A 13345-nucleotide genomic window follows, 5' to 3' on the forward strand; every position below is an offset into this window, starting at 1 on the left:
CATTAATCTGTTTTCGTATTCCAGTTAAAAATACCTATTTTGTTGGTTTGTTCAATGCAAACTTTACACAAGAAAAGCATTTCAAGTATTAAACGCTCATGTGTTGTTGATGTTGAAGGCACTGGGGATCCAATGACATACAAGGTTGGCCCCTAAGAATTAAATATTGTGCAAATATCTAAACACAAACCTCTTGACCCTTCCGTGGCTCACACCTTGCTCAAACTTATGTCAATCGTTTGCTTTCATTTTTTTTTTTTACAGCTATTGAGAACCAAATAACATTATATTGTGAAATGTTAAGACATGTTAAGCTTGTTATAGTAAACAACCCTTGTGTACATTAGTAAATCGTTTTTTAAGGGTAATAATCTTAAAGTGATATAGCAAGTCAGCAGCTTTTAATGCTTATTCAGTCAATTAACAGTTGGCAGATGCAATTAATAGTGAAATTAACACAATTACATTATTGGCTCGCATGACATGACTTCATAATACCGTAAACAATATAATACTACATTTAGAATGGCACTTGCACCTGTTGCCTGGGTGAAAAACATTTACCCAAAACGTTTGCTTGACCAATCACCTGACAAACAATAGGTAACAGACAAGAGGCACAAACATATACTGTACATACATCCATTCATGCATACATGAATACATGCATACAGCACATGCATGCATGCATGCATACATACATACATACATACATACTGCACAACATGTGTGTGTGGTTGTGTTCCCCTGGTGAATCTGTGCAGCCTCTGCAGCCTCTAGACCTGTTCAGTGGATGAAGGGCATTCGCTCCTTGCTGTCGTTGTCTCCCTCTGGCTCCTCCTCTTCCTCTCCCGCCTCACTGGTCTCTGTGCTGTCGCTGGCCATCTAGTGGTGAAATGTTAATCAGCCGTCATTAACTGTCTACTGAGCAACATATACAGAGAACATAGCGGTGAACACATGGGATTTGTTCATCAAGTGGTACGGTAAATATTTAAATGTGTCCTCTAATGCTAATAAAAGCGTTATACAAGGTCTATACTTTCAATACGAACATGGCTCAACGTCTAATAGTGTTTCTAGGTTTGATGTGATGTATCACTATGGAAGCGACGGCTGTAAAACAAGAGGGAGTCCTACTCACTACCTCCTTATGACCTGACAATTAGCTGCAGGCATCAGAAATGTCAAATGTAACAAAGCACATAGATCAGAAAATCCGATGTTATAGTGTTTCTGAGAAGCATTTTCACCTCAGATGTTCTTAAAAAATTATCTCTAAATAAATAAGGGAACAAGGGACTACTATTTTTTTAAATCTTCTATAAGTTATTGTAACTCCGCAAAAATGGTTTGTGTTGTACATAATTTTATATCTACCAATTGATTGCCATCTTCCCTTTTTCTCTTTTGCCTGTAAGTCATGTGCCCTCAACCACTGATGTCATATAATACTTTCATTCACGTTACTTTGGAATCAATTTATCAGCCACTTTTACTGTAAAAGATGTAAAGTGCTGTTGCATAAATCGGTGTGACAATTATTTATCTTTATAGATCTGCACTTTAGATCAAGAGCTCAAAAGCCCCGTCTATTAATTCCAACAATTTATTTGAAGAAAAAAACCACAACATTAAAAACATTTAAAATGTTACCAGAGGGGTAGGAGACTTCTCAACATCCAGAATGAGTTTTCCTATGTTGCCTCTGTCATGAATTCTCTGCATGGCCTCTTTTACCTGAAAATAAAACACAACAATAACTCACTTTCAACAAGCAGAACTGGTGAAATACAACATACACACATCGACTGTGATTTCACAAATGAAATCTCATCAAATATCGACTATTTTATACTATCAGAGAAGTTCTTGTTTTTAAACAGTATTATACTGGTGCGTCTAAGTCCAAGTCATTTTTATAGAAAAGCACAAAGCAACCAGTACAACAAAGTTACATTTTTAAGAGTTTGAGTAACAAGGGTGTCAAAAGACTTTGTATTTCTGCTGATAAAATTGGTGAATGACAAGAACAATAAAAGCTCTCCAACCGGAAGCTCGTTGCAACGCTGGAAAGACATTTGAAAGCACCTGCTGAAAAAACTCTTTTGTCATCTGAATCCACACAAAGTCACGTATCCAACCATTTGTCATTACAGACACAAAACCACTTCCTCAGAGCAGCCATAACCTAAACTTGCTCTGTGATAAAAGTGAATGGCCTTAATAAACTAAATGATGCTGACTCATCCTGAACCATCCATTGACGTCACAATGAAGAAGGTTTATATGAAGCACACAAGTACACAGCTTCATGATTGCGGGGACAATATAAGCGTGTAAGATTTGATTAACCAGCTTTAGGGCGCCACCCAACGTGGGCTCTAATAAGAAATAAATTACGTCTCATAATGTTAAAGTGAGTCACATCCTGCAAAAACAAATTATTTAGATATCTTTAAAAGCTCAAACCAGTTGACAATCTGCTTAAGAAAGTGCTGCTTAAGAAAATCAGCGCTTCGGTCCATATTGTTAATCATCTGCAGTCTGATTGCTTCGAGCTGCACGGTGGTGGAATGGGAGTTGTGGAGCAGGTGCAATCATTTCCCAGATTTTCTCCAACTCAACGACACACCACAGCTTTAAAGCTTCAATCTTCCATCGGTGCCATCTGCCAGCACCCCAATGGCCACATCGTGGTGGAGTCTACGTGTGCAAGAATTTACTGCGACATTTTCTCAACCGTGTCCAACATCAATCCATACTTCCAACAAACACCTGCAGGTCAAAACTTGTAAACAACAAAACTCCAATGCTCCTCATTAAAGCTTGTCTGACTCACTTGTTGCTGAGATTTAAAAGAAATCACACATCACAAAAGATTAATCAGGATGCCATATCTTGCTTTCTCACTACAGTCCACACAAACAGACAACTGAATGCACCTCTTTGTCTGGATGCCATTGTGTCACAAGCATTCCTTGCTAAAAGAAATAGCCAAATTAAGCCAGGAGCAAAAACAGGTCAGCGGCTTGTCATGCACTTTGCTGCTCGGTAGCAAGAGGGAGTAAGATTCACTTCCATTGTAGGTGTAATGGGTCCTTCCTGATACTTTAAAACAATATCTGCAATATACTGCATGTAGGCTTAATTATATGTTTTAAGTATTCTACATAGCATTGACCTTGGGATTCCGAGGTTACATTTTTCCAAACTAAAACTGCTGGTGGTCCAGTTATTCTGCTTTGGTCACAACAACTGTTGCCAGGGTCAACATGTAAACTACCGCCCTCTGAATTCTCGGTCCAGGCATATGAACAAATGAGGCAGGCTGTGCCCCTGACACTACATCCCACGCGATCCTCCACTCTAATGAGATTCTTCATGGGCAATGGTTCTAGTGAATAGCCAACAACTCTGCCAAAGTTTAAAGACAATCAGTACCGGCGCAGTTTCCCATGAGAAATAAAGATCTGAAGATCGTTTCATCAACCTGTTATCTCTCTGACTGGAGCTACAAAGTTCAGAATGACTTGTTACCTGCAATAACTCAACTTCTACCTGAATTCTTGAAGTATTTTTGGGTGTGGAACAAATTCCAAACTTTTACTTGAAAAGAGGGTATGTAAGGATGTGCTATATGCCTTCTGATGTTACTGGTGTGAACAATTAGGCAAATTGCTTTTAGGTAAAACGTTATGCAGAGGAAATGGCTGTAGCTTAAGTTTTAATGGGACCATAAGTACACTAATAGGGAGCGAATAGAAATGGAGATATACCTCATGACCGCAGACAGTGGCTTTCATCCTTTTGACTCTACAGTTGTGGTTCATAAAAGTTATGGACAAATATTTCCTGCCCAGGATAAACATTGAATCACCCTATTTCCCTGCAGATATTTTTTACATGTGATAGCAAGGAGAAAATTGAACAGACATGTTGTATTGCTGGTGCCTTTCTTGCTATGGCAGTCTAAATGTCTGCTGTGAAATTTTCACATTTTCATGTCTCGTGATTTTTAGTATTAAAAATGCCCAGTTAAAAAGTTGCACCGAGCTATGCCAGAATAACATTTTGACACCACGCTTCATCAACCAATAACAGCAATTAAGTTGTAGCCCCTCCCATCACAGGTGCAACTAATCAATGAAGCACCATCTGTACATGGCCACACAAGGGCTGTCCCTTTTTATTCAAAATTGGAATTTTCATTGGGGAAAAAATGTTGTTAAAAACTGCAATGACCAGTTCAAATTCAGAAATGCTGTTATCAGGCAAAAAAGTGAACACATCTGTGTAGCTGGACGAGTAGAGCCTTTAAAATGATCAGTAGCAACCTTTTTTTGTGTGTGTGTTTATGATCTGACCAAAAGAGGGATGTCTTAAAAGATACTAAAATAACCAACAAGACATAAGACATGTAGGAAAGGTTTCGATATTTCGACCATCCTCCTGTTTCCTGTCTACTGAGAGTGTTTCTTGAGGCAAGGGTAACACCTGGGATGTCAAGAGGTAATGGCCCACCAAAGGTTCTTGTGAACTTAATTTACCAGTAATGGCCCTTTCAGACACAACACGACAACAGCAACACTGCGCTCTGAAAAACATTATTTCCAATTGCGAGCATGCTGCCCTGACCTGGTTGAACTTTAGGCGCAGTGTGCTGTGATGCACGTCGAATTCAGCGGCAAATGCACCTCAAACCGAAAAGGACCAGAAGTGATTGTCATAGTGCCTCAACCCTGCATCAAACAGTCGACACAAAGATACCGAGGACTGCAATGGATATACCTGTTATGTCCTGAGCCAAGATCAAGACCTAAGCAAGCAGACGTCACACTGCTACTTGTTGAGGTCCATGTGAAAAGTGGCTATTGTGATTAGAATATGTTGGTGAAGGATAGGTGTACTGTACAAAGATCCCCCAGAAATTGAAGAACCACAGTTAAAAGAGTTTGTAGAAAGTAAAGGGATTGACGTACAGTATGGCCTGACAGGCTGTGTTGGTGTGGAATAATTGTGAAACGGGAAGATGCAACCTACCCACCATCTGTGGAAGAATGTGCAAGAACCGCTAACAACGTCCCACAGAAAGCAACAGTAACAAACCACAGATTATATGCTGTCCAAGATGTTTGCATGAAATATTCTCTTCAATTTTAAACCCTGCATCTCTGTTTGTATAACCACTGTGATTAGATCATTTTAAATGTGCTCATCATTGACTTCATTCACTGTCCTACACCCTCTGATCACCCCAGGGTCTTACCTCCTCCAGCGCCCATAGGGAGTCCACAACCGGCTTGATCTTCTTTTGGTCATAGAGACACAAGAGTTTGTCCATAACTGATTTCACAAGATTACATTTCCCGTGTTTGAAGAGAAGGTTGAGGAGTGAGAATCCTGCTATGACTTTGTTCTCCTCGTATAGTTTAATAGGGTTCACCTTCTCCACCTGCCACCACTGAAGAACAAGAAAAAAACACAGAGACACGTTCATCCCAAGTGACTCCTTTGTGATTCATTTTGCCATGAAATTATGAAATGTTCATTGGGTAGTATTGTTTCCCATAAATGTTGAGAATAGACTGCATCTCTGACTCACAGATTTTGCAAAGCTGAAGAAACTCTTTGTTTCCCCAGTTACCAAGTTTGACGCGCCTGAAGAAACAAAAATAAAAGGATTGTTGTATGCTGTGCAAAATTCTGGTCAGAAGTGACTGGCCAATGACAGGCAGCCTTGCATGAAGGGTGAAGGTTGGGGAGGAACAGTTGGCACCTTCAGACCCTTAGATCTGTGAAAGCATGCCTTTGCACATGGTCAGTAAAACTAAAACTAATGAACTGATGAATGAATGAATGAATTTCCCTGCTAGTTGATCCATGAGACTGAACACAAACTAAAGTAATTAACAAGTCAGACAAGTATGGTAGTTGTGAAGGACAATACTTGTCAGTTGCAGTCAATGGATGGAGTATGTTTTGTTCAAGTGAGCTTCATTATCTCACACCTAGTTCGGCTGCCAATACAATAAATTAATGCAAGACTCATCTTTTATGTAATAGTGTGATATTGTGGGGAATTTTGTTTTTGCAAAGAATTTGATTAGAGTACCAATACGACTTATCTGTCTGTTAAAAAATAAACTATAGCCAGGACATGGTTAGCTTGGCTGAGCAAAAAGACTGCCAACAGGAGGAAGCAGCTATAGCTCCGCCGAAAGGGAACAACATCTTCAATTCACCGTTTTTATGTGCCAGACTATTTCTTGTCCTTGAGTTATGACTTCCTGAAGTCTTGTTATCACCAGACGTACTGTTTCCCCAATTTCAGTCTTTATGCTAACCTATGCTAACTGTCTCTTGGCTCAAGCTTCATATTTAACATATAACCCTTGTCAAGAGAGCGTATAAGTGTGTTGCCAAAATGTTGAACTATTCCTTTAACTGCTAATATCAACTTGAAGCAAATCAACAAACATTTGTCAACACACAAATGCAATGCAAATGTAGTTATTTCCACTATGAAAGTACCAAATAGTATAGTAAAAAAGTATTGTTACCGTAGAGTATGTAGGTTCCCAAAGGCCTCAGCAGAGTCAGGCCTTTCCCTGTGTTGTCCCCACACAGGCAGTCCAACACGATGTCTACTCCCTCTGGAGAAATCCTAAAACATTAAGAATAAAGTAAAGCTAAAGTTCACTGACATTTTTTTCTTCATATAATCTAATTAAATAATTATTTAGTTTGAATATGAAAGCTGCAACTATTGCTTCTTTCCCCAGTTATTTCCAAGCATTCCCTGGTTCCACATTCTCACATTGTATAATAATAAAGGGAGTATCCTTTGGGTTCGACTGCTTTTCACTATTCTATGACATTCTATGTTCAACTAATATGAAAATTACTCGGTAAAGAAAATGAGTTGCAGCCCTTAAATGGTTGCAGATTCATTTTCTGTCTCTTGACTAATCAGTTGATCAACTAACCGTTTCAGCTTTCAGTTGAGATAAAGTGCAATCAGAGGTCAGCTTCATACATTTACAGTGATGTGGCTGTATTACCTTGTTTACGACTGTGAGCATTTAATAATAAAGTGAAAATCTGAATTCTATATTCAGCCTGTGAGTCATAGAGCAGTTCAGTTTCATCCAATTATTGATTTATAAGTTATGAGCATTGAATCTCGGGGATATTACTTTGAGAAAAAGTTGCAGTACAACAAAAACTATGTTTTTTTTTTAACTTTTGACTACAGTAAAAAAAACTCCTACAGTTCTCTTATGAAGAACCTGTTTTGCAAGACCCACATCACTCCTCATCAGCAACATGCGTGTAACAACAAGGTGTAATGCTCGCACACAGAATCAATCAGACGAAGAAGTTTGCCATAATGAGAGTCATTAAAGGCATGGACATAAAAGAATGAACGGCATGTTATAATAAATGCAACTACCCTCTGCCTTGTGGCCCTGGACACCTGTTTGGCTAAACTGCTTGGTGGTCTTGTGATTCCCATGGTTTTTGCCTTTTGTAAAAGGACTAATTTAATTGTACTTTGCTCTTGATCCTGAGAAGAATGTGTGGGCCAGAGAGATGAAAGGCATAATAATCCACTACCACTGTTGATATGTAGGCAGAAAACATGAAACAATCAGTCCTTGTGAAAAAAAAATCTGAATCCCTATATATTATAATCTTAAAAATATAATCATACAGCATGTTTCATGCATGGTGCATGTATCCTGCTTAACCGAATCAACAGCATACAGTAGCCCCAAGGATGTTGTTGGAGTTCTCTCTATAATCAAAAGCTTTACAAAAAAAGATTAAACATCACAGCATAAAAGGAGCAGACATACATCACACTACATCAAATATCAGGCACTCCAAGGTGTTTTCTTTGTAGTGCAAACTGGCTGACGGCCTGCCGTCTGGTGAATGGAATGTGTAGGGCATCAATGCTCGGCCCTAATTGGCTCCGTTGTCCCACATTGCCAGTGAAGACCTCCGCCCTACACAATGCTGCTGCTCTCTCAGATGAGCTGTGAGTTGCCATGGTGACCACAGCCCCACAATACCAAATAAGGCAACAGGTAACATCTGCCTCCTTGCACAGCCCTCTGCACTCAGTACGGTCCACGTCATCACAATAGTGCACACGTATAAAATGCTACAGTGAATATGCCTGATGAGGCCGTGAAATTATTATTTATTACATGAATAAATTATTGCTTGTGAAAATACACCACGAGGAACTAAAAACAGACTACGGACAAACTTTTCATGCTTACTTTTTCACCTCTTGTATATAATCAACATTTCTGTCAAAGAGGTGAGTCATAGAGTCTTTGATGGCTGCATGTTTGAAACATGAGGCGATCCCGAACACGGTCACATTAGGCACAGTTGAGCACAGCTGAGCCACCGCTTGACCCTGAAAAAACAGTTGCAACAATTTATCAATGTCTGAGAACACGGATTTAACTCAAATATACCAAGTTCACACAAAGACAACAGCTGGTACACCATGAAATCTGAAATTTCCCCACTGCAGGACTACAACGGATTATCTTGTCTTATTTTAAACAAGAATCAAGCATTCAGAAATTGAGATATAGTGCTGTACAATATCTACTTTGTACAAATTATAATCAAATAGTTTGTTATAACATCAAAGTTAACAGTTTTTTAAATTGTTTAAGCCTTTATTTCAGTCATTCCAAACTTTTAAATATTCCAAAGGATATTTATCAAGTTAAATGAATAATTCAGTCAGAATTTGCGATCTGAGCTGTGACAGAAACAGCAGTTATCAACATGGAACAAGCAACATATTTAATTTGAAGGTATAAAGCAGACAGTTACAATGAGAGTGGATGAACTTGTTCTGTGGTTGTGCAATAGTCAATGAAGAAATGGACTTACTACACCACCTCCTGCTGAGTGTACCAACACGGACATCCCCTCTCGCAGATTGGCAACCTCAAAGAGCATCATATAGGCAGCCACAAAGTTCAGGGAGAAGGCAGCCGCTTCAGCAAAAGTCATTTCCTCTGGCATCTTGTAGACAAAATCCACTGGCGTGCAAACAACTTCTGCCCAGGCATTGTAATTGACAAAGGCCATAACTCTGTCACCTATCTGAAAGAAACATGTGTAGTCGGATGACAGGCAGACACTAATTTGAAACAAGCATGTGGCACTAAGTGGTTTGATTTACATAGAGATATCATTGTCGGGCTTATAGCACGTTTGGAGTTGTTGATGCAGATTTGGTTGCTTAGAATCTGACGACATTCATTCATACATGCCAGCATTACAGAGTTACCATCCTTCATGACACTAACCTCAAATCGTGTTGTGTTTACACCTACTGACTCTACTATTCCAGAGCATTCAAACCCAGGGACAAGGGGAGGCTTCGGAGGGTTATCAATAGTCCCCTGACGTACCATCAGATCCAGGAAATTTAAGCCACTGCGACAAAGAGTAAACAGGACAGTTTGTTGACATCAAATACCTCTGATTAGAAATTTGAATGGAAGCCATGCATCTGAACTGTCTCTACACTGACATATATTAAACAAATAAAGCAAACACTTAGAAAAAGCTGTTAAGAGGTTTAAAGATAGCCCATTTTTCTATTTATGTCATTAGTATCAGCAATATAAGTAACTGGCTTATATGTTATTGGGACAGCAGTAATCTACTGCTGCTTAATCAACACTTTGCAAATGCAGCTATTATTATCATATACAAATTATAATTTCAAATGAATAAATCTGCCAAAAGAAAACAAGAAAAGCTGGCTTGGCTGGCAACAATCAGTTCGCTCTTCATGTTTGGTTGGTGTGAGCGTGCTCCAGCCAGCAAACCTCCTGCACTAGAAAAAACCTGTGGCTTCATGTCTGCGAAATAAACCAAAAAATATTCAGCGTTCATTCTTGTCGAGAGATCCTGTAAAGAGGGGGGTACGCATCAAGGAGGCCAGAGCACATCACAACCCAAACATGCATATGAACCGTGTATCACTGATCTGTATATCTACCATGCTTTGACGCGTATCTTCACTTCCCCATCCTGAGGCTCGGGCATCGCCTTCTTGGTCACCCTGAGTTTGTTTAGCCCTCCAAAACCTGCCAGGATGACCGCTCGCATTTCTTTAGCGTCACCCGAGGCTTCCACGTTTTCCGTTTCTTTCCCGACATGTTTGCCTATCATGTACTGCGTCTCCTCCGTCATAGCTGCTGCTTCTTTCGCCATGTCGTAGACCCGCTGCCCTGCTTCTCCGCTCCTCCTCGGGGTGCAGAGGGATGTGGTGTGCAGCCTGCGCACGGACAGGCGCTGTGGAGATGGCGATCCACCATCAATCTCACCGTCTACACTTGTATTCAATCATGCGGAAAAGTTCGCAACAGTCTTTTTTTTTATTTGTATTTGTTCCAGTCAAGTCACATGGATGCGGATTAATTCAACTTAAGTTTGCATTTCAGGAATCAGAAATATGATTCATCCTGTAACGTTTGCAGCGGGATAAAGTATGAAGTGCACCACCTACTGGTGAAATGTGAACAAAACTTTATCGACGTTAAATGCAACTCACACGTCCACGACGCACAGACGGAAACCCCTCAACAAGTGTGGTGCCTTCAGGTGCGCATGGGAAATGTAGGATGACCATCACCTCACCTCAAAGTTTCCCGTGCGCCTGACAGATAAGCTAGCCAGTCATGCATTCGTGAATGGTGAAAATATACTATTGATAAAGAAGACAGTGGTGGTGTGGCTTCTCAACGGCTAAATACACCAATATCTATATTTTTTAACTTTATTTGCATACCACTTTTCAAAAATCCCGAAATATAACCGCAATCGTTTTTTTTTTTAAATTGTTGTTACCACTATAGCGTGTATGTCGTAAGCGGGAGAAAACAAGCACACGTTAACTACTATTTGTTGTGGCTAATAATATAGCAACAAACTGCCTTAACTTACTCCTTAACACATCCAGAAGAAGAGTAAAATATGTACCGAGCAGTTGTAAAAATAATCTCGTCTGTTCTTTGGGACAGTTTATTAGTTTAAATATATCTTTGCCATTTACATACTTCAGTTTCAGCCAACATATACCTTGAAATGAATGTATCATTTATCAGCATAGATGATGTATCGATCCAGCTTTAATGCTCAGGGCTCTTACTTGAAGTTTCTTAAAAACTGTGATTGTCTGTGATCAACAACTGTTTTATTGCTCAACTGTTTGTTCATTGCTTTAAGAGGTGGGGGGAAATAATTAATGTTGAGGCTCCTAGTTGGCAAGTGTTATGTGAATATCGAATAGAAGTGAGAGTAAGCATCTCATGGCTCAGACATAAATAAATAAAAAAAAGTCCAATAAGTAAGTAGTGTGTGGAGGAAGGCGACTGCTTTTTATTGCAACTTGCATCATCAAGCATATGTAGCATGCATATGAGGTCCATGTACAATCCAATGGTTAGTCATTTACTTTAAATCAATCAATTTTCATTGAACAATTACAGATAAATTGTGACCACATTGTGAGTTACATATGAAAAATAATGCTCCACACACTTCAGGACGATTGTATTTACTACTTCCTCGACAGCTAATTATTTCACTAGTATAACCAACCCAGAGAAAAAAAACATATTGGGCAGGAACCGACATGACTTGACATTTTCGAAGAATTTTTCCAAGTAATTTTGGGCGTATTGTAGCCTTCACCTGTATGTATCTCAGAATAGATCATATCTCGCACATTTCCCACTGTTAATGTGTAACTGGCAGAAACAATGTGCCTCTGCTTTTCTGCCACGGACACATTAACAACAACACTCATTCAAACTGTACATTAATGATAGATAGGGTGAACGAAATAACAAGTTGTGGTTCAATAGTGGAAGGACTTTCTCTAATGTTTTGGAACATCAGTGAATATTCGCAGTCCGTGCATTCCTTGAATCTCCTCCTTGAGTGCCTGTGGAGGACAAAACACAACAACTAATGAATACCATTGAACCTGTACAAGTATGAACATCTTCAAGTACACAATGTCCACATAAGGGCATAATCTTAAAAACCTCACAAGCATGATGACAGACAGATGATAGCCAAATACAATAACAAATACAATATGTCACACATTGCTTTGGACTATTAGTTAGTTTATACTGGTACAGGTAATATGCTGGGCAGGGTGCTGTTGTTACTTACCTGATTAACTAGTTTGTGTTGTTGGACAGTCCTTTTTCCTTTGAACTCATGGGACTCTATATGGATCTCATACATGGCTCCACAACCACCTAAACACAGCACAGGATCAGTGTGCAGTATGTTGTCACCCCCCGGTTTCAACACAACACTATATAGCAGGTCTACATGATCATTACTATGTCTACAAATGAACATTTGGAATATGGTGCACCTGCCAGCTCTGTGTTTACCTGATATATCCACAACTTTGAGCGATGCGGCCAACGGGAACTTCTCCTTCAGTACGGTCACGATGCGGGCCTCTCCGTCCGTTTGTGAGGACAGCCATCGCTGCACCGGGCCAGACAACACGACCTGAGGAGGCAGAAGCGAGGGGGAGTTGAGCAAACTGCGGTTAACGTACCTCATCGACCCTGTGAACTGAGTGCGAGCAGGACTGTGAAAGTGCATTTACTTCATTACTGCTGCGATGCACCCGGAGAGCAGAAGTCACAGAGCGCGTCAAAATGCGTTTACAAGCCAACATTGTGGAAATGTTGAGTCAGTTTAATGACGGGACATTTACAAAACCCACGCAGGTTGTGTTGTTCCACAAGTCATGTCCTCAGAGAGCGTCGGCTCAGTAATATGACGTCACACATCCGGGTACTCAGTGTGAGTCGCTTTTCTTTTCTCAATGCACAATAAATAAATCACGTTAAAGCACGTTTGTTATAACCATTGAGAAGTCAACGGATTGATTGATTAAAGGATTCTTTTAGTTAGATATCATGTTAATCATAGCATGTATAATCGCAGAATTAAATGTAAAATGTTAAGGGAAACTGTACATTAAAAGTATAAAAACTGTTACTGTGAATTATATGTGCAACGTTAATATGCCTTCTTAATGTACAATGTTTGAGCCCAGACTGGCTGTTAGTCGGGTACAGAAGAGAAGACTAAATACAAAAAACATTGCCTTTTCATATGCAAAGTATTCAATTTGACCAGACTATAAGCTATAAGATCTTCATCACTGCAGACATTTTAAACTCGTTATAGCAGATACAACACAGGTGGAAGTAATAACACTGATGATGGCTCTGTTCATGTGTTCCAGTAAAGC

At 39.7% G+C, this 13345-nt stretch overlaps 2 protein-coding genes across 2 annotated transcripts; both read right to left on the reverse strand.

Moving 5' to 3' along the window:
• Positions 1–786: 786 nt before the first annotated feature.
• Positions 787–10266, reverse strand: vat1l (vesicle amine transport 1-like; the record flags this gene model as incomplete). Its single annotated transcript, XM_079217142.1, has 9 exons — positions 787–885; positions 1657–1740; positions 5270–5464; positions 5606–5661; positions 6564–6667; positions 8295–8437; positions 8929–9140; positions 9347–9480; positions 10052–10266. The coding sequence occupies 9 exons, from the start codon at positions 10264–10266 to the stop codon at positions 787–789; spliced, it is 1242 nt and encodes a 413-aa protein (XP_079073268.1).
• A 1140-nt stretch (positions 10267–11406) lies between these two features.
• Positions 11407–12844, reverse strand: bola3 (bolA family member 3). The gene is made up of 4 exons (XM_079217381.1): positions 12692–12844; positions 12468–12591; positions 12238–12326; positions 11407–12001 (listed from the first exon to the last, which is right to left on the reverse strand). Exons 1-4 carry the CDS (start codon positions 12761–12763, stop codon positions 11936–11938), a joined length of 351 nt encoding a protein of 116 aa, XP_079073507.1. The 5' UTR covers positions 12764–12844; the 3' UTR covers positions 11407–11935.
• Between the last annotated feature and the right edge of the window lie 501 nt (positions 12845–13345).

Source organism: Taurulus bubalis (assembly GCF_910589615.1).
Source record: "Taurulus bubalis genome assembly, chromosome: 4".
NCBI classification, from domain to species: domain Eukaryota; kingdom Metazoa; phylum Chordata; class Actinopteri; order Perciformes; family Cottidae; genus Taurulus; species Taurulus bubalis.

What these genes read in the sequence shown, in the direction of transcription:
- bola3 (XM_079217381.1), bottom strand. Translation starts at nt 12,763, where the DNA reads ATGTTGGCTTGTAAACGCATTTTGACGCGCTCTGTGACTTCTGCTCTC. An exon ending in CAAAGTTGTGGATATATCAG is followed by an intron (nt 12,327 to 12,467) that starts GTAAACACAGAG and finishes TGCTGTGTTTAG; the next exon opens with GTGGTTGTGGAGCCATGTAT. An exon ending in AACACAAACTAGTTAATCAG is followed by an intron (nt 12,002 to 12,237) that starts GTAAGTAACAAC and finishes TGTCCTCCACAG; the next exon opens with GCACTCAAGGAGGAGATTCA.